Source organism: Perognathus longimembris, chromosome 13, assembly GCF_023159225.1.
Source record: "Perognathus longimembris pacificus isolate PPM17 chromosome 13, ASM2315922v1, whole genome shotgun sequence".
NCBI classification, from domain to species: Eukaryota; Metazoa; Chordata; class Mammalia; order Rodentia; family Heteromyidae; genus Perognathus; species Perognathus longimembris.
In genome coordinates this window covers 36,659,109-36,678,674 of record NC_063173.1, presented here as the reverse complement: position 1 = coordinate 36,678,674, position 19,566 = coordinate 36,659,109, and the positions used below count along the sequence as shown (strand labels likewise).

The 19,566-nt window shown below is 41.2% G+C and overlaps 1 protein-coding gene across 6 annotated transcripts in view; it reads right to left on the bottom strand.

Annotated features, from left to right (window-relative positions):
* Positions 1-14,519: 14,519 nt before the first annotated feature.
* Positions 14,520-19,566, bottom strand: part of Hipk3 (homeodomain interacting protein kinase 3) — an 84,685-nt gene continuing 79,638 nt past the window's right edge. For all 6 annotated transcript variants that reach the window (XM_048361515.1, XM_048361520.1, XM_048361518.1 and 3 more), the window contains 2 exons: positions 19,306-19,433; positions 14,520-18,412 (listed from right to left, as the gene is read on the bottom strand). In XM_048361515.1, the coding sequence (XP_048217472.1) occupies positions 17,933-18,412; positions 19,306-19,433 (608 nt within the window). In that variant the 3' untranslated portion in view covers positions 14,520-17,932. The remainder of the gene's footprint in view (positions 18,413-19,305; positions 19,434-19,566) is intronic.

The following is a 19,566-nucleotide window of genomic DNA, read 5'->3' as shown; positions in this document are numbered from 1 at the left end:
TGCCCCAGCCCTGGGCGCCCCGGTCCTCACCGGGCATCTCCAGCCATAGCCCGGGCGCCGGAGGGAGGGAGGCGCTTGGCGGCGCGACTCGCCCGATCCTCCTGCCTCTAGCCTGTGGCGGGCTTCGGGAAGCCGCGGCTTCACCCGCTCAGGAGCCCGGGCCGCATGGAGCCGTAGCGGGCGCGGGCCAGACTTGCCACGGTGCCTGTCCCCGTGCGCCGCCGCGCCCCGAGCAGATTGGGTGGCACCGGCGCCGCCCGACGCCCCCGCCCCTGGGCAGCACCTGCAGATCGAGGGGGCGAGGTGGCCAAGATTGGCGGCTGCGAGCCAGCCGTGGGGCGCTCGGATCCCTGCCTCCGCCCGCCACCGCCTGCTGCCTCTCAACCCCAGGCTCTCTCCTCCCTAGCTCGCTCGATTGCCGGCTCCGGCTCCGGCTCCCGGCCGCGAAGACTACTGCAGCTCCGAGCGGCGCCTCATTGACAAAGGAAGCACGTAGCACCGGAGCGGGCGAGGGAGGCGAGGCCGGCGCGCGCGCGCGCATCCCCGCGCACAACCACCGCGCGCCCCCCGTTCCCGCGCACCCAGCCGGGCCCCGGCCCATGAGAGGACCCCTCCCCGAGGTGCCCGCACCGCCGGGGTCTGCATGGATGGGGAGCTTCCCTCCTTCCCGTTCACCCTTCAGCCTCACATCTACAGGAGGAAAGGTCAATGGGAGAGGTCATCTAAGCAGAGAAGCCGGGTAGATAGACGTGGTCATCCTGATCAACGTGCTGGAAGTCTTCTGCCTGGGTTTTGGAAACGCTCTTTGTATCTGGGCAGCAACGCTTTGAGCTGTTGGTTCGCTTCTCTGAGTGACTGACGGTGCCTTTCACCTCAGAGGAACTGGAGCACTGTGGCCCACTGCAATGAACGCTATATTCAAACATCACTAATATTTGTGACCACCCTACTGCCTGCAAAGCCAGGCACTGGGCTTTTGGAAGCTAGGTGTTTTTGTTTTGTTTGTTTTATGTTTTTTGTTTGTTTTGCAGTAAGTGCCTCACCTGAGACAGGAGGGTGTGGCAGTCAGTACACAGTAGGACAAGACCACAGTCTACAGTTGTCCTGCTCTTACCCAGATGGCCTAAGCAAACGACCCGGTTCACAGACACTTCCTAGCCAATTGAAACAGACTTATTGGGCACCTTTGGTTTGCCGGCTACTATGTGTTAAGCATTAACCAGACAAGTAGTCCGGAGGAACGTGGACTCTACTGGTGAAATACAAGCTTGAGTCATCCAACAGTGTGTGTGTGTGTGTGTGTGTGTGTGTGTGTGTGTGTGTGTGTGTGTGTGTGTGTGTGTGTGTACACTGTGTGCTGGTACTGGGGCTTGAACTCAAGACCTCATTCACATTCTTGCTTGGCTTTTTTGTTCAAGGCTGGTGCTTTTCCACTTGAGCCACATCTCCACTCCTGGATTTTTACTGATTAACTGGAAACAAGAGTCTCATGGACTTTTCTGCACAGGCTAGCATTGAAAGAAAGAAAAAGAGAAGAAAGAGAGCAATAGAAAGAAAAAGAGAAGAAAGAGCAATAGAAAGAAAAAGGAAGAAAGAGAAAGAAAGAAAAGAAAAGGGGAAAGGAACAAAGGGAAATCAGGTACTGGTGGCTCACATCTATAATCACAGCTACTCAGGAAGTTAAGATCTGAGGATAGCAGTTTGAAGCCAGTCCAGGCAGGAAAGTCTGTGAGAGATTCTAATTTCCAATTAACCACCAAAAATCTGGAAATGGAGCTGTGGATAAAGTGGTAGAGTACCAGCCTTGAGGGAAAAAAGCTGAGTGGCAGAGCCCCTGCCCTGAATTCAAGCCACAGCGCAGGTACACATACACACACACACACACACACACACACACACACACACACACACACACATATCCTGGAATGACCAAAGTTAACTCTTTCATTAGGTTATTTTTAGGATCAAGTTGATGCATGTCAATCATTTAGGTTTATACTTGACACCCAGTAAGCACTCAATCAGTTTTATTGTACGTTATATGACAGTTGAAATCCTCTTAAAGTATAAACTCTTTTGTTCATTTTGATCTATTTAACTAGGATTTGGGGACTTTATGTGTTAATGTATTGTCACATACCTTTAAAAAAAATCTTGTGCAAAGTATTTCATTAGGCCAGGGGAAAAGATCCTCAATCGCTGTACAATGGTTTTAGGCCCTTGATTGAAACTTCTGCTGTTTCCATAGGGGGGAGCTAAGGGTCTCTGCTTTATTCTTTTTTTTTACAATGAGAAGATGTTTCTTCTCTACTATGAATCCCATTCTTCTTCTTCTCCTTCTCCTTCTTCTTCTTCTTCTTCTTCTTCTTCTTCTTCTTCTTCTTCTTCTTCTTCTTCTTCTTCTTCTTCTTCTTTGGTACTGGAAATCGAACTCAGAACGTTGCACTTACTAGACAAGCCACTAAGCTATATCCCAGCCGCTGAATCCCATTCATGATACACCTCATCCTACTGAACAGGTTTCCTGTAGCTTCTCTATTTAGAGGTCTACGGTTTCCATTATGAGCAAGGTCCAGGCCCTCCCTCACTGCACTCAGTACTTACAGTCAGAGGTGGAGATAAGTGAACACAATTATGTCCCAACTCCAAAGGGGTGGAGAATTTGTGGGCTCAAAGCAGAGGAGGATGCTAAGAGGAGACTGGAGAGACAAAGAACATATGCTATGTGGAAGAATTTATATATAACCCATGATGGCCTAAAAGGTTATGAGGTGTGTTTCAGACATCACAGAGAGTCCTCATGTAAAAGAAGGGAAGAAATTGCTGGGCACTGGTGGCTCATACCTGGAATACTAGCTACTCAGAGGACTGAAATATGAAGATCATGGTTTGAAGCCCAAGCAGAGAAGTCCAAGAGACTCAGCTCCAATGAATCAGCAGAAGCAAGAAGTGATTGAGTGCCAGTCTTGAACCAAAAATCCAAGTGAAAAGGCCAAGTGAGAGTTTGAGGCCCTGAATTCAAGCCCTAGTACAACACTCCCAAAATTTGGGGGCAGGGGAAGAAAATGAAGATAGGATTGAAGCTGAAAATAAGATTTTTTTCGAATGTTTTTCCTCACTTCCAGTGCCCTCAAGAAAATGCTAGGTATTTCTGGAGCATTTGGAAGACCCTTTCTAGATCTCCTTAACATAGCCATAGGGGATGCTTGGCTTGTCCCTGCAGATAAGACCTAGCCTAGAGGTAGAAAAGTTGCAGTTCACAATGCCAGAGGGCAGTAGGGAGCCAGGGGAGGTTAGAGCACAGGAACTCCGAGGGAGGGGGTGGTGAGATTAAGAAAGTTTCTTGTCCCGGAAATATAGGTCATCTTTTTTGCCTTGGTCCCTGTAGCTCAAGCTGTTTCTCTAAGAACAGTTTCCCAAGCTTGCCTGCACCAAGGCCCAGGACAAAAGGCCCTGCAAGACCATGGCACAGACAAAGACCAGCTGCCAGTCCCCAGGTGGGTGAGTCTCATCCCAGTGCTGACAGAGGTCCCCACACAGCCTAGCAACTCAGTGTTTGTTGACTTGCATTCAACTCCCCCAGGTTCTAGCTAATTATCCTCTAAATCCTCTGGTGGGAGGCAGCAGCTTTTTTTTTTTTTTTTAAGTCATCAAGTACCAATTTGTCTCGCTAATATTTCTGTTGCTGCTGGGACTCTTCCAATCACAGAGCAAGCTCTGGTCCAGCCTTCCGCACTGTGAGGCTAGCTCATTTTTACTGTACTTCTTTGCCCTTACCTAGTTGCCTAGTTCTTACTTTGTCTTGAGTTCTGTAGGGTAGGAATTAGGACTCACCATGGAAAATCTCAGTGATTTCCAATCTGCATTCAAGCTGTAACTCCATCACCTAGTAGTAGTAACTAGTAACCTGGGACAAAGTTTAAAACTCAGTATTCCTTTCAGAAATCTAGAGGTAACTATTCAGGATGCCATGGTATCTATCCAAGATAAATGAAAATATGTCCTCACACAAAGTTCCATATTTCCTTTATTTATATCTAGCATTATTCATAATTGCCCAAAAGTGGAAACAATATAAAGGTCTATCAAGTGGTTAAAAACAGACAAATTTTGCATAACAGACACAACTCCTCAATAAAAGGAAGAGAAGTAAGATACACATACAACATCAATGAAACTTGAAGACATCATACCAAATGAAGAAAACTGTCATGCCAGGCATGGTGATTTGTGCCTGGAGACATGAATCAAGAGACAAAGATTAGGAGGATTGTAGTTCCAGATCAAAAGTTCTGTGAAAGTCTATATCAACAAAAGTTGGGTGTAGTGGTGTGCATCTGTCATCTCAACTATGTGGGAAGCGTAAGTAGGAGAATTTTGGTCTAAGGCATCCCAAGCAAAACCAGGAAACCCTAACCTGAAAATAACTAAAGCAAAGAAGGCTGAGGTGGTAGAGCTTTTGCCTAGCAAGTACAGAGTACTGAGTTCAAATCCCAGTATCGCACAAAAAAGCAGCCAGTCATGAAAAGTTATACTGTATATGGTCCCATTTATATAAATGGATCAGAAAAAAGACAGAAAGTAGATTGTTGCCTGGAGTCAATGGAGTAAAAACAGGGAGTGATTCAATGAGCATAAAATTTCTTTTCAGTATGATAGAAATAATCTAAAATTAGATTGTGGATACAAATACACAGCTCTGTATGTATACTAAAAGTTCATTAAATTTTACACTTAAAACCAGTGTGCGGGCTGGGGATATAGCCTAGTGGCAAGAGTGCCTGCCTCGGATACACGAGGCCCTAGGTTTGATTCCCCAGCACCACATATACAGAAAACGGCCAGAAGCGGCGCTGTGGCTCAAGTGGCGGAGTGCTAGCCTTGAGCGGGAAGAAGACAGGGACAGTGCTCAGACCCTGAGTCCAAGGCCCAGGACTGGCCAAAAAAAAAATAAAATAAAATAAAAATAAAAAAATTTAAAAAAAACCCAGTGTATTCCATGTTATGTCAATCATGTTATTTTTGTGGATGGGTGGGGATGATGCCAGGAATTAAACTCAGGGCCTCATGCATACTAGACTCTACAACTGAGCTACAGCTCTATCCTATAAATCATACTTCAATAAAGCTGTTCTGAAAACTAAAACAACATGACACAGGTGCTCAATAAATTTTAGTGATTATTGTCATATAAAGTCCCAAGCATGTAAAAAGAAAAGCACTTTTTACTTAAACTTTTGAAAGGCCCATAAGAGGTATATGATAAAAGAGACATAGTCCAACAAGGATATTAGCACATTAGCAGTAAATGTAATTCCCTGAACAATCAAATGTCCCTTTTCACTTGCCAAAAACACTTCCATTTTTATTAGGAGGTTCAACTGATGCAGTTCTGAACTAATGAGATCATCACCTTAGATAGACAGCCAACATGTAAAGTCCAAGTAGCATTTTCCACTCTTGAGTACCTCTCATGTGCCTAACAGGAAACACATTTTGTATATTAACTCAATCACATCTATCATTTCTTCACATGCTTCACTTTGGTCTTTTCCCCATTAATTCAACAAACCTCTACAGAGTTCCTTGTGTATGCACAGCATTCTGCTCCATGGAGCTGTGACAAATCCTATAGCCTCAGGGGTCTCAGGATATGGCCAGGGAGATGTTATTTACGCCATAGGAAATGACACAGGAAGCAGATGATAAATCTCTGCCTGTTCAGGGAGGATTTTACAAAGAATATGATGGGAAGGCAAGATGGGGACAAGAAAGATGACATTCAAGCCACCTGAGGATGCATTCGTAAAAGCCATCAGTGTTTCCTTGCCCATAATTTTGTGAAAATCTGCCTCACCCAAAACAAATGGTACCCTCCCAATCATAATAAAAGTGAATGTGCTGAAAGGAAGTAGTCAAGTGAACATCTGAGATTTGTTGAAAAGCATGTCTTCCAAAAAAGTTACAGGGGGCTGGGAATGTGGCTTCGTGGTAGAGTGCTTGCCTTGTATGCTTGAAGCCCTGGGTTCCATTCCTCAGCACCATATAAACAGAAAAAGCCGGAAGTGGTGCTGTGGTTCAAGTGGTAGAGTGCTAGCTTTGAACAAAAAGAAGCTAGGGACAGTGCTCAGGCCCTGAGTTCAAGCCCCAAGACTAAAAAAGATTAGATATTACGAAAAAGTTACAGGGAAAATGAATTGAGCATCTGTAATACAGTGCTGAATTCTGTGTACACTGAGCATTTGTGGATTTTCCTCCATGGAAGTCTCTTTGGAAACCTTCCTTATACCTGACGTGACCAAGAGTCTGTCATATAACTGTTTAGTGTACGTAGCATGGAGCATTTGTATTGAGCAGATGAGGGTCAATCATAGGGAAGTCAATGTCCTTCTAAGACATTTGGAGAGTAACTTGAAAATATATAGTAACTATTTTTGAACTTTAGAGAAATTAGTCCAGGACATACCTTGAAGCTGATTTTGAAATACAGAACTCCCCTTCGGCTTCAGTTTTCTGTTTACTCACATCCTCTCCCTTGCCCCAAATATCTCATCATCCCCATCCACTGCTACCATCTCCATCAGAACTGAATTCTGCAAAGATAACCTGGCCAGTCATGAAGAAGTTGGGCGGTCAGTTACATTGAACTTCCCCAGCTCTGAACCAAGAGAGCACAAGGCAGATGTTGAAAACCGGGTAAAATGTCCCTCTGACAAGGCAACAAGGTATGGGAGGGAGAAGGGAAGAGAGTGACTATGTATTTGGGGATACAGGAAAGGTAAGATTAGGGGAAAGAAAGTAAGACTAAAAAGGCATTTGGGTAGAGAAATCTATTAGGCCCAAATGTCACCAAGTTCAGTGTACACAGGTTACATGGAGATGTTACTAAGGAACATTCTTATTAAACAAGTAGAATCACTCAGAGTCTGAATTTCTAACAAACTCCCTCATAAAGTTGATGCTAATTTGTAGGCCACACATTGGGAAATAGACTTTTGAAAACAAGCCATAAACCTTAACTCAATAAAGAAGATTTTTTTTTAATCAAGAAATACCTGAGTCCTGGCTGGGAATATGGCCTAGTGGCAAGGGCGCTTGCCTCACACACATGAAGTCCTGGGTTCGATTCCCCAGCACCACATATAAAGAAAATGGCCAGAAGTGGCGCTGTGGCTCAAGTGCAGAGTGCTAGCCTTGAGCAAAAAGAAGCCAGGGTCAGTGCTCAGGCCCTGAGTCCAAGCCCCAGGACTGGCAAAAAAAAAAAAAAAAAAAAGAACTACCTGAGTCCTGATGGCCCATGGCTACAATCCTAGGTACTCAGAAGGATGAGATCTGGAGGACCTTAGTTCAATGACAGCTTGAATAGAAAGGTTTGCTAGACTCCATCTCCAAAATAACCAGCAAAAAGCAGGACTGGAGGTATGGCTCAAATGGTAGGCTATAAAGGCTAGCAAATATGAGGCTCTGAATTAGAACACAGTACCATTAAAATAAAAGTTAACTAAATTTTTGAAATTCCTCTGTATGGATACTAATAGGACAGACTTTAAGGTTGTAGGCTTATTCTAACCCTTGGGTCATGAGTTAAAAGACCCGCAGCTTTAGCTTGGTAGCACTGACTGTGCCATCCATTCTGTGAATTTGAGTCACAATCCCTCTGCTATCAATAAATGGAAAATACTGAATACTTCATGGAGTTTTGCTAAGAGGGGTTGGGTCTGACATGTCCGTTTCAGAGGGCTGATTACTACATTTTCAGGGATTTTGTAAACCTGCCATTAAAGTTGTTGCTGTTGTCTTGATGATGATGATGATGATGATGATGACGACGACGACGATGATGACGACGTCAGTACCAAGGCTTAAACTCAAGCCCTGTAATCTCACTCAGCCTTTTTGCTCACAGCTGGCCCTCTATCACTGTTGGGGTTGTAAATTTGCCGGGCTTAGCTCTATCCCTCCCCAACACGTGGGGAAGGGTCCTGGGCTTATCTATTCTGTGGGAGATCCATACCTACTCTCTCACGGCCCCTCCGGCCGGTAGGGTATCGGACTCGGGAGTGGGGTCCTGGATTTAGCCTTGGGTTGCGTGTGGGTGCGAGACTTCCATGCTCGCCAGCCCAAGGAAGACACAAGCGCGTGAGATCTTGGAGAAAACCTCTAGGGCTTCTGTTTATTCAAATGAGGAGCCCCCCAGAGATACCCCCCGAGGGCCGGCACAAGAGAGGGATTGCAGATTGGTCACAGAGGGCTGTCCATCAAGTGATGTCAAGGGACCGCCTTTGGGGGTGGAGGACCCCAAGGCCCCCCAAGGCTTGGGTTTCTGGGGTGTCCTCCATTACACGCGTGCTGCCCCAGGAGCAGGGCCTTCTCTTCCGGCCTTCTCTTCCTGCCAAAGGCAGGAAGGGGAGGGGCAGGCCAAGGTCAGTAGTGGCCCCTTAAAGGCACAGCTGACCCCAACATACCACTTGAGCCACACCTTCAGTTGCAGCTTTTTACTGTTTAGTTGGAGATAAAAATCTCTCAAATTTGTTTGCCCAGACTGGCTTTGAGCCTCATTCTTCAAATCTCATTCTCCCCAGAAGCTGGGATCATAGGTGTGAGCTATTCTCGCCTGGCAAACAAAATGTCATTATTTGAAAACTGAATGATGTAAAGTTACAACTGAATTATATTAAAACAAATTGTTGATACAGGTACTCTTCACTTTCCAGTAAGCATGGATTCCATTTGCCACAGTTAAATAACACCCGTCTACCTGTATACAATAGAGCTTACTTTGTCATAGCACCCATCATAACTGTGAATGATTGCATACAGCACAGACTTTACAACTAGCCTTCAGTCCACAAATCACAATAGATGTACTTTTATGAACAGTGACCAATCACATCACTTCTTTCAAAGACTACCAGGCTGATCAATGCTCAACTGTCACTCAGGTCAGGCAGACAATGAAGCTTATAGTTGGGTTGTACTGCCTTCCAGCAACAAATCTAAATAACAATTTACAAAAATAGGTCATCAAAAAAGAAAACTGGCTGTAAAAGGTGAAAGTGCAGCAAAGAAATGAAAAATACTAGCAGTAAGACTGGACTAAGGCTGGGCATTCAGAGGTAGAGATATTGGGAGAATTGCAACTCAAGGCCATACTGAGAAAAGTTAGTGGGACCCAAACTCAAGATGTACACATGATGTTCACACTTGGAATTCCAGTTGTATGAGAGGTGTATGTAGGAGGATTGAAGTCTGAAGATGGCCTACATAAAGAGTTTGAGAATGTATCTGAAAAATAACCTGAAATTTGGAAGTATGAGTCAAGTGGTATAATATTTTTGCCTCGCTGAAGTTCAAACCCCACTATCTTAAAGGAAAGTGGGGAAGGGACTGTACTCAAATGTAAGTGAAACAACAGAATATTTAATTTAATTGATTTTAATTTAATTTAATTTAATTTAATTGATATGTGTTTTTCAGCAGACTGAAAACATACAGCCAGAGCTTAGGCAAGACAAAACCTTACTGCTGAGTGAGCAAAGTGGTTCTGACAGGAAGCATACCCTCACAACCAATGAAGTGATAAAGAAATACAGTACATGTAGATCAGCCATAAGGGAAAATGAAGCCATGTCATTGCAGGAAAAGGAATGGAGCTGGAGATCATGTTGAGACAAGCTCAAAAGGCCATACACCACATGCTCTGGCTCATTTGTGGAGTGTCTGCCTAAAATGGTGGTCATGATGACTACAGCAACAATGACGATGATGATAGTAATGTAATGGGACATGGGCACAAACAGGGGCCTGTCAGAAGGGGGTCTGTGGGAGGGGTGAGGAAGAGATACTGAGGAATGAAAGGAATGAAGAGGATCAAATTTTACACACACACACACACACACACAAGCATACACGCACACATACTTAAGAGACAACATAATGAAACCCACCAAACCAAAGTTTTCATGAAGAAATAAACTTTGTGTGTGGATGCTGTGGTCAGGGGATTGAACACAGGACCTACACACTGTCCTTGAGATTTTTTTTTTCTCTTATCAAGGCTGACCAAGGCTGACACTCTACCACAATGAGCTACAGCTCCACTTCTGGCTTTTGTGGTGGTTAGAGATAAAAGTCTCATGGACTTTCCTGCCTAGACTGGTTTTGAGCCAGGATCTTCAGATATCAGCCTCCTGAATAGCTAGGGTTGCAGGAGTGAGTCACCAGAGCCTGGCTGGAAATAAACTTTTCATTCTCAGTTTCTAATGTGAATTTTGAATTAATACACTCTATAAAATTGACTTTTCTCTTTGGGGGGCTATTTTCCATAGACTTTGTAATACCTTAAAAAAATTGTAAAGGTCATGAGACAATTTAATTTTTCCAATGATTACCATCACAATTTGCGAGGTTTCAGATTACTGTCGGTTTTTTTGTTGTTGTTGTTGTTCTAATACTGAGGCTTGAACTCAGGACTCGGTGGACGCTATTTGCTTTTACACTCAAGGCTGGCACTTTATCACTGAATCACACCTCCATTTTGAGCTTTTTGCTGGTTAACAGACTTTTCTGCCTAGGCTGGCCTTCAATTGCAATCCTTAGACCTCAACCTCCTGATGGCTAGGGTTACACCTTTTGGCTTTTTATTTTTCACAGTCTCATATTTTTGCCCTTGATGGCCTGGTACCACAACCCTCCCACTTACACCTCCTATCTAGCTGTGCTTTATGAATTTCTATAAAAATCAAAGTTGAAAAATTACTAGAGACCTTTCTCCCCCTGGTGGCTAAAATACGACATAATGTACTGCGCTGAAGGAATTACCAATTGTCAAAACTGAAACTTAGTATTTAGAAAACTGAACACACTGATGAACTCAGTCCTGCAGACTACTTGTGTATTGTATACAGTATTTAAATTTTGAAGCCTAGCATGTTGGTTCATTCTGGTAATCCTAGCCACTTGGGAGGCAGAGGCAGGATTTGAAGTCAGCCTGGAAAAAATTAGTGAAACTATCCCAAAACAGAACAAAAAGAAAAAGATTGAGTACAGGGTGAAAGTGGAAGAGTACTTGCCAAGGAAGCTCAAGGTCCTAGGCTGTTCTCAGTAGTGGTGGTGGTGGTGACAGTGGTGGTAATGATAAACTGAACTAGTTGGCAAGATTTTTTTCCCCCCTCAAAAAGCTAGAAGTCAGTGTTGACTGGGTTTGCCATCCTGTGTGTCTCCCAATTCTCATGCAAGGGGATTTTAATCTGTATAATGCCCCTAATTTATTTCCTCATACCTGCCCAGCCAAGCTCTCAGTTATCCATGAGTAAGTTAAAGCTCAAATTTCCTCCAAATCAGATAACCCAACTCAGTGGAAGGAAGATAAAAATATGGGCCTCCTAAATGCCATTCAACAAATGGATTTTAAAATTATATCTATTTATTTAACGAAGGCTTTAGCGTGTACGGTGGTCAAGGCCAGAGCAATGTCAAAGACAGTCTGCAAAATAAAAATGATCCAATTCGGGGCTGGGGATATGGCCTAGTGGCAAGAGTGCTTGCCTCATATACATGAGGCCCTGGGTTCAATTCCCCAGCACCACATATACAGAAAATGGCCAGAAGTGGCGCTGTGGCTCAGGTGGCAGAGTGCTAGCCTTGAGCAAGAAGAAGCCAGGGACAGTGCTCAGGCCCTGAGTCCAAGGCCCAGGACTGGCAAAAAAAAAAAAAAGATTCAGTTCAGTTTCCAGCTTGTAGGAAGAGCATCCAGGTAACTCCAAACAACCTAATGAAAAGGGTGGATGACAGAGGGGAGAGGGGCCATGGTGATGCTGTGCCCCAGCGCTGACCTCCTCACTTGGTCCAAGTTCATCATGGTCACGAATATGGCACCCAGTTATATATTTACTGAATAATATCCTCAAAGCCTAGGGTCCACATTTATTCAGTGATTACTGGGGACAAATGCTAACCCTTAGGGAAAACATGCTACACATTCCAGTTAGTGGAGGAGGTATGACTCAAGTCATGGAGCACCTACCTGCCTAGCAAGCAGAAGGCTCTGAGTTCCAAAGCATGAAAAAACACTCACTGCACACTGGGTACCAGTGGCTCACACTGTAATCCTAGCTACCTTAGAAGGCAAAGATCAGAAGATGAGAAGATGAAGTATAAAGCCAATCCAGGAAGAAAAGGCCATGAGATTCCTATTTCCAATTAGTCACCAAAAAGCTGGAAGTGGAGGCATGGCTCAAGTAGTAGTCTAAACCCTAGTAGCAGCACAAAACAAACAAACCCCTGCATTTATTAGATTGTTATTTCCACTGTGCATGGAGTCTCCCTCCTCATGGCAGCTTAGAATCATCTCAGGCCAAGAGGAAGGTCAAAGCCAGTGACATTCACCAGAGTGCACAAAACTGCTGGGAAGCAATCTACAGAAGCAATGTTTCTGAAAAAACTAGAGAGTAGAAACTAACCTTGGTCAGTCACACACAGGACACCATAATTAGACACTTGGGCAAGAAAAGGGAAATCCCCCTTTGTATCTAACTCACACTGGATCCTCTGAAATCTAGGCGCTTTGTGGGGAGTGGAGGACTCCAGGGCTAGAGCAGGGATGTGACATGGTCTCTTACAAGAACAGACAGCAAGGAAGCGTTCTCACTAATGAGGTGACACAAAGAGAACTCAGGAGTCTCGAAGGTAATGAATAATTAAATCCATAGCAAAGTATGCTGTTTAACCTAGTACTTGCAAGGCAGAGGCAGGGTTATGGGCATACCAGGCTAGCTTGGGCTACATGGCAAGACCTTGTCTCAAAAATAAACAAATTCTGAAAAACTCCACCTCCTTGAGCGGTAAGACATTTGTTCTGGCCACTTCTTCCCCTACATGACTGGGGCAAATCTGCCCCAGCTCAAATGTCACCATCCTGAGTGAGGCATTCTGCAAGTTTCCTCCAGTTCCTTTATTTGCTTCACTCGCCCTACTGAGTTTACTTTTTAATCTTTCCACTGCACCACAGGAAAAGAGCCCTAAGAGCAAAAGCATGTGTTTTGTCCAGTGACACAGGCCCAGCCTAAGTGCTAGGAATGCGGTGCTTCCTAAGGAATGACTTTTGACCTGCCTGCAGTGTGCCAGGGACATACTGGATACTTGCTAGCTGCTTTAAATGTGTTGCTCAAAGACTTTCCCACCCTATTAGCCCCACCCTGAAACAATACTTTCATATTCCCAGATCCGTTTAAATGGTGAGATATATTTACAATATTCCAATTTATTTTCAAGCAAATTGAACAATCTGGGTCTCATTTATATGTAGGATCATTGTTTTGGTGTAAAGCAAAATGTGTGGCTCAGACCAGCCATAAGAAGAAGAAAAAAAAGCCAAGTAAGAGAACAAGGCTCCAAGTGCAAGCTCTAGTACAGGAGCGCGCGCACACACACACACACACACACACACACACACACACACACACACGAGCGCGGACATGCACATTTTCTGATTTAAGAACTCATCCTCACAACAATGACTAAAGCAAAAGATACAAATAAACTCAAAACAAAATGCGTGAAGATGGCATCTAGCACTCTCATACAATGTTAGGCGCAAATAAACATGTATTTTGGAATGTTGAAGGAAGTGAAATCTTGTGATGTAGTAACTCCTAGTATAACAAGTGTACTCCTAGTATTTCTTTTGTTCATCAAAAGATAGACCAGAATACTCATGGCAACACAATTCATACTGCCTAAGAAGCAGAAAATAGTTAACTGACCATAAAGAAAACAGTGGTATGTACACAACAGTATACAGTAGTGAGTTAAATGTAATTGCACACAAGATGGAAGACTCTTACAAAGAAAATATTGAGTTAAGGAAGTAAAACACTAAAGACATCTGTTACACTTCAATTATGGGGAGGGAGATGAGAGAGTGGGAGGGAGAATAAATATTGTCACTGGTATGTTCTGGCTTATAGCATGTGTGAGGCCCAGGATTTGATGGCTGGCATCAAAACAACAAAGCTCTATGTTCTGGTAGAACATTCTCCCAAAAAACTTCCCCATTTTGATAGTTTGTTAAAGTATGAGGTGATATTTGAAAACATAAATGAAACTGGTCCACTACAACTACATTCTTTTGAATGTCTCATATTTTAAAAATTCATGAATTTCCTCTATATGCACATTAAACAAAAATATTTCCCTTGAAAATATTTTTTAAAAACCTAGCATTCAAGGAAAATGAACCACAGATACCCTCTCTTCTTGCAGGTATTTCTGGTACTCTACAGAAGATGCCAGTTTAAAAAGAATGGGTAGAAAGGACATTAGTTAGGATTTGATAAGCTGATTCATCTTTCAGATTAATACTCACTAAAGACTTTGGGCAAGTTACCTATATGTTTTGTGTTGACGCCTTTATTCATATAACAAACTAATGACACGCTCTCACAAGGTGGCTCTGCAAGTTAAATAACTTTATTACTGGCCTGTAACAGTACTGGAATGAAAAAAAAGTCAACAAGCTGTTTGCTGCAATATATATATATTTTAATTCAAAGTGAATCAACAGTAATACACCATAAATTCTTATTTTGACACTCACCAAAATAGTCACCTGGAAAACCCGCTTTTTGTGACAAAGTACAGAAGGCTTGGTCACATTTAAATCACTGAGAACTAGAGAGAAATACTATCGCAAACTGTAATAGACATTACATCCATAAAAATTTTCCCAGTCCTTATTGTAATATTGCACAGTGCAGTTGCTACATGGCAAACTAGTGTAGCATAAAAGTAAAAGCAAAAACAAACAAATCAAAGAAAGCCACAAGTCTAAAATTGTTGAACAGCTAACAGTTCAAACTTAGTAATCAAATCTATATCACTGGGTTCATTAAAACAAATCTTTCTACACCTTGCAGTGTATGATTTAACTTGTACTTAACACAAACCAAGTTTAAACTTAGCAGTAAAGATTTTTTTAAATGAAAAGGTTTTGCTAATATAGTAGCATATTTAATTAAATACCCTGAAGGAAAATAATCTGAAATCAGAATTGATAAAAATTCATTTGCAAATTAAAATAGTATGCAAATATGCAGCTTAAAATTCATGCAGTGTTTTATTTAAGAAAGAATTAAAACCAAAGATAATGGATTAAAATGATTCTAAAGATGGTATAGATGGAGATGTGTTTGTCAATGTTAAGTTTAGTCTTCAGCAAGATTTTGAAGTTTGAAATATTTAAGCACATTGAAAATAAAAAGTCCATGATTGCAATTAATTAAGAGCAGCATATTTGTAGTATGAGAATGTTAACTGTTACCATTTATGGAAATTTTAACAAGACTACTTCAGTCTTGGAAATGAAATGCAGAAAATACCTCTTTTCAGGGTAGCAAACAGCCCTGAACAAAAAAGCACATGGTGCCGGCTTTGTACCTGCTGTGAGTTGATCAATCTTTTTCACTTGGTATTTCTGAAACATCCATTGGCAGCACTGATTCTTTTCCAAATGAGCAGATACCAGTAATCTACTAGACCATATAAATAAGATTAGAAGGCTGTGGAGGACTGCAAATCTACTCAGTGATTCCATAAATGTGTCATGTGTAAACCATCTTTTAAATTAATCTTACTTTACTCCTTTTTATGTGTGTTGTATGTTGTCTGTTTATATAAAATGCATAGAATTGATTACTAAAAACACTGAAACGTGTGGGGAAAATTAAGTCCTTCATTTTCAGTGTGACTAAAAATGTACTGCTGGTTTTTATTTTATGATCTAATACTGTGATTTTTAAAATCAATTTCAGGCACATTTATTCCATTAATGATTATTAAATAAAACACTGCTTTGTGTGTTAATGGAGTAAAGAAAAGTTTATCCATTATTAGCTTATCGTCAATGCTGTATTAGTGGTATGCAATTCATTTACTAAAGAAATGCTGTAAATCTAAAACATTTGGAGAGTTCCACACCCAAATGCTTTGTACTGTTTATTCCAGTAAATTCTGTAAGAATATTCCAGATTTTTAAGGAAAAAAAAGTTAAGTCAAGCCTGCAAGATACAGCTTTCTCAAGTGTCTACAATGCCAGTATGAAAATTAAAAATTAAGTTACACTGATACATCCAAGATTTTATATGCAGTGATAAGCACAAACATTAAGAGATAAAATACTGATGCAAAAACACACCCCAAAATAACATATGCAATTATTTTCCATCATTTACAATACAGTAGTTACAATGACACTCCAAACAGAAAAGCAAAGTAAAAAAATCAAAACCCCAACTTCTATCTCATGTAGTTAGATTTATACAGAAATTAGAAGGCTAAATAACAACTAGTTAATCATCTAATTTCACAGCTATCTGAAGTGGCAATCGTTATATAGCAGCTTATCTATGATACATTCAAGATAAATGATACAATTTATTACTTGCCTGTAAGCTAAAACACAGCCTCAATTTAATACCTTTCCTTAAATCCCACCTCTACACTACAATATACTTGAGGTCTATGCAAAAAAGTTAGCTACCTTTTATATAAGAAATGGATGATTAAGTCTTTGGTGCTGTAAAAGCAACTTCATTTAAACATCACCACCATTACCACCAAGGTGGGGGAAGGAAGGGAAAAACCCAAGACACACTTCCTAGGAAAAAAAAGCATGTAATTTCTGTCCCTGACGGAATGTATTAAATAAGCAAACACCACCAACAAGCAAAACAAGTACTACAATGTAAAAATACTTTTAAAAAATAACCAAAAAACAAAACCCCCTCACATGCATAAATGAAAAATTGCACACAAAGAACTCACATCTTTTCAAGCTTCAATAGTAAATATTCTGCTACTATTTATTAAATACTGCATGGTTTGCCCAAGCTAAGATGAAACCACATCATGAATCAATGAGCATTTTGCATTTTCTTTCATTATCTACTCAAAGTCATGCCTACTTCACCTCTAAACATTTCATCAAGTCCAATTATACAGCAAACACTCCCAAACTAAACTTAGATTGTATTGCAGTTTCACTTAACAGTATATAAAATGCTGTGCTGTGACAGTTAATAACAATCCATTAGATACTGAATCAATTTTTCTTAAGCACTACTAGCTGCTTGCTTTTCTTGAAGCTAGATCATTCTGAAAAAATCAGACAGCAGATTTCTTCTATAGCAAACATGCTGCCCCCTTAATAAGGAAAAAACAGCTACCACCTGAAATCTTACCACACAAAACCAAAAGTGAACATTACTCTATCAAAAGAAAACTAAAGAATAGGTCTGAATTTTAAGTGCTGCAGTCCTCAACATTTATAGATAGGTAATAACATTAACAACCTCAAATATTTAAGGCACTATGTGTGGAAACGGTTTACAATGCAGCTGAGATTATTAGAACAACATTAAGAGCAAAGTCTAGGCAACATTTTGCCCATGCAAAAGACACATGCAAATGTAAAGAACAATAGCTCAATTTCTTAGGTTAAGTGACCCAACATTTATACACTAAGACACAGATAATACAATTCACTGTATGCTGTAATTCTGACATATGTGCATCAGTTGCTCTAAGTCTGTACACAGAATGGCTTCCCAAATGTGGACGTGTCTTGCACTAGTTAGAAGGCAATTTTATAAAAAATAGCAGGAGCAAAACTGGACTTTTGCTCCCATAAGTCACCTGTCTAGAGTTACTACATAAGAAGATAACATGACCAAAGACAAGTTATACCAAATGTGCAAAACACATTAAAAGTGAGATTTTTTTAAAGCTCAAAGTTGTTTAAATTGCACCCAAGTCTACATGATTCAAAAATAATTTTCTTGTGCCATGGCTAATATTTATTAAATACCATGTTTTTATTTTTATTAATCAAATGTTTGTATCATTGAGCTTCCTCAATATATACTGTTTCGACTTTTCACATATATGGATACTGGCTGAGTTTTGTTGGACTCAGTGGAAATCCAGCATACGCAGGGGATGCTGCGATGTAAGAATGTGGTGGAAAGATTGGTTTGTATTGAGTCTGATGGATGGTTGGGGATGGTAACAGACGGGGATTTATGCCCACAGGGACTTGGTGAACTATGCCACTGGGATGGGAGATATTGTAAGTTGGATGCTGTAACATAGGTCTTGAGGTACATGGAGAGGCTAAGAGGTGAGCCACTGGTGCAGCACTACTGAGGGTAGCTGAAGATGGGTATGGAAGTAGAGTGGGCTGTCCTCCAAGGTGTGTACTTCCAGCCAGATGGGCATGTACTGCTGCTGTGTGGTTAGGACTTCCATGAGAAAGAGTGAATGGATTACTGGTAACACTAGTAGGGATATAAGCTTGCTGTCTTCGATGTCCAAAGTTTCCATTCCATTCTTGATGCCCAGATCCAAAGTGCTGAACCTAATCACAAAGAAAAAGCCCACTGAATAACATTTTATAAGATAAAAGGAAAGGACTGTGACTTATAACTCACAGTGGATATGACATTTTAATATTTATTACAACATGTTACTACAATGTTAACATTGCCACTGCTACTGCTTGTACTGTTCTTGTCCATTTCACTGCTAACAGCTACCATTTATACAGCATTTATTATATGTAAAGCTAGCAGCTTATATATTCAATGTTATTAAATTCCTATAATAAACTATAACTTTATAAAACAATCTCATGATCTAACTATGATTCCCTTTAATTGTAGTCCAGATATGTTGAAGAGATTTGGCCATAGTAATACATATGATACTTGGCAAAAATCAAGATTTCGAAGCCAGCTCTAACAACGATAACTGTGACTTTTTTTTTCCCCAAGTGAAATACAATGTTGAACATGCCAGTGTCCAATAGATGGATGATCACCCCTGCTAGCACACAGTATCAGATGATCACCTCTACTAACACTTAAGAAGTATAGCTACCATGCAAGGTATGCTGTACATGCCTACAATTCTAGCATGTCAGAAGCTGAGGCAGAAAGATCAACAATTTAAGGGCAGCCTGGGCTACATACCAAGTTCCAGGCTGCCTGACCTAAACAAGGAAGCAAGCCACCAATCCATTAGTGTATGTTACAATTCTATAAGAGAATAAGAGAATCTAAGAAAAATAATAATATAAGTTCTATGGAAATGTTGCTTAATTATCCTAGTCGGTGAGTTTCTCTTTAGTCACTTGGATAAAGGAAAATACTATTAAGACTACTTATAGTTTCAGACTCTTTTCTCCTCTTAGTGAAGAAACAACTGGTAAACATGACTCCCAAAGACTGCTAGAGTCACAAACCAACATACCTGACTGAAGTTCAAATGCTGCTGCTGGAATGCTGATGTCAATTTCTGCTGACGATTCGCCATTGTAGAAGGCTGATTTAATCTTCCAGGGGCAGATCGTCCTTTTATTAATGGCTGGCATGTAGACTCTGCTAATAATAAAGCGAAATATTAGAGAGTGGCTGTTTCTTTCTTCTCTACTAAAAATTGCAAAAGTCTTTAGATATTTTATATAAATGATATGAGAACCTTAAACTTCAATTAAAAAAAAAAGAGCTTGTG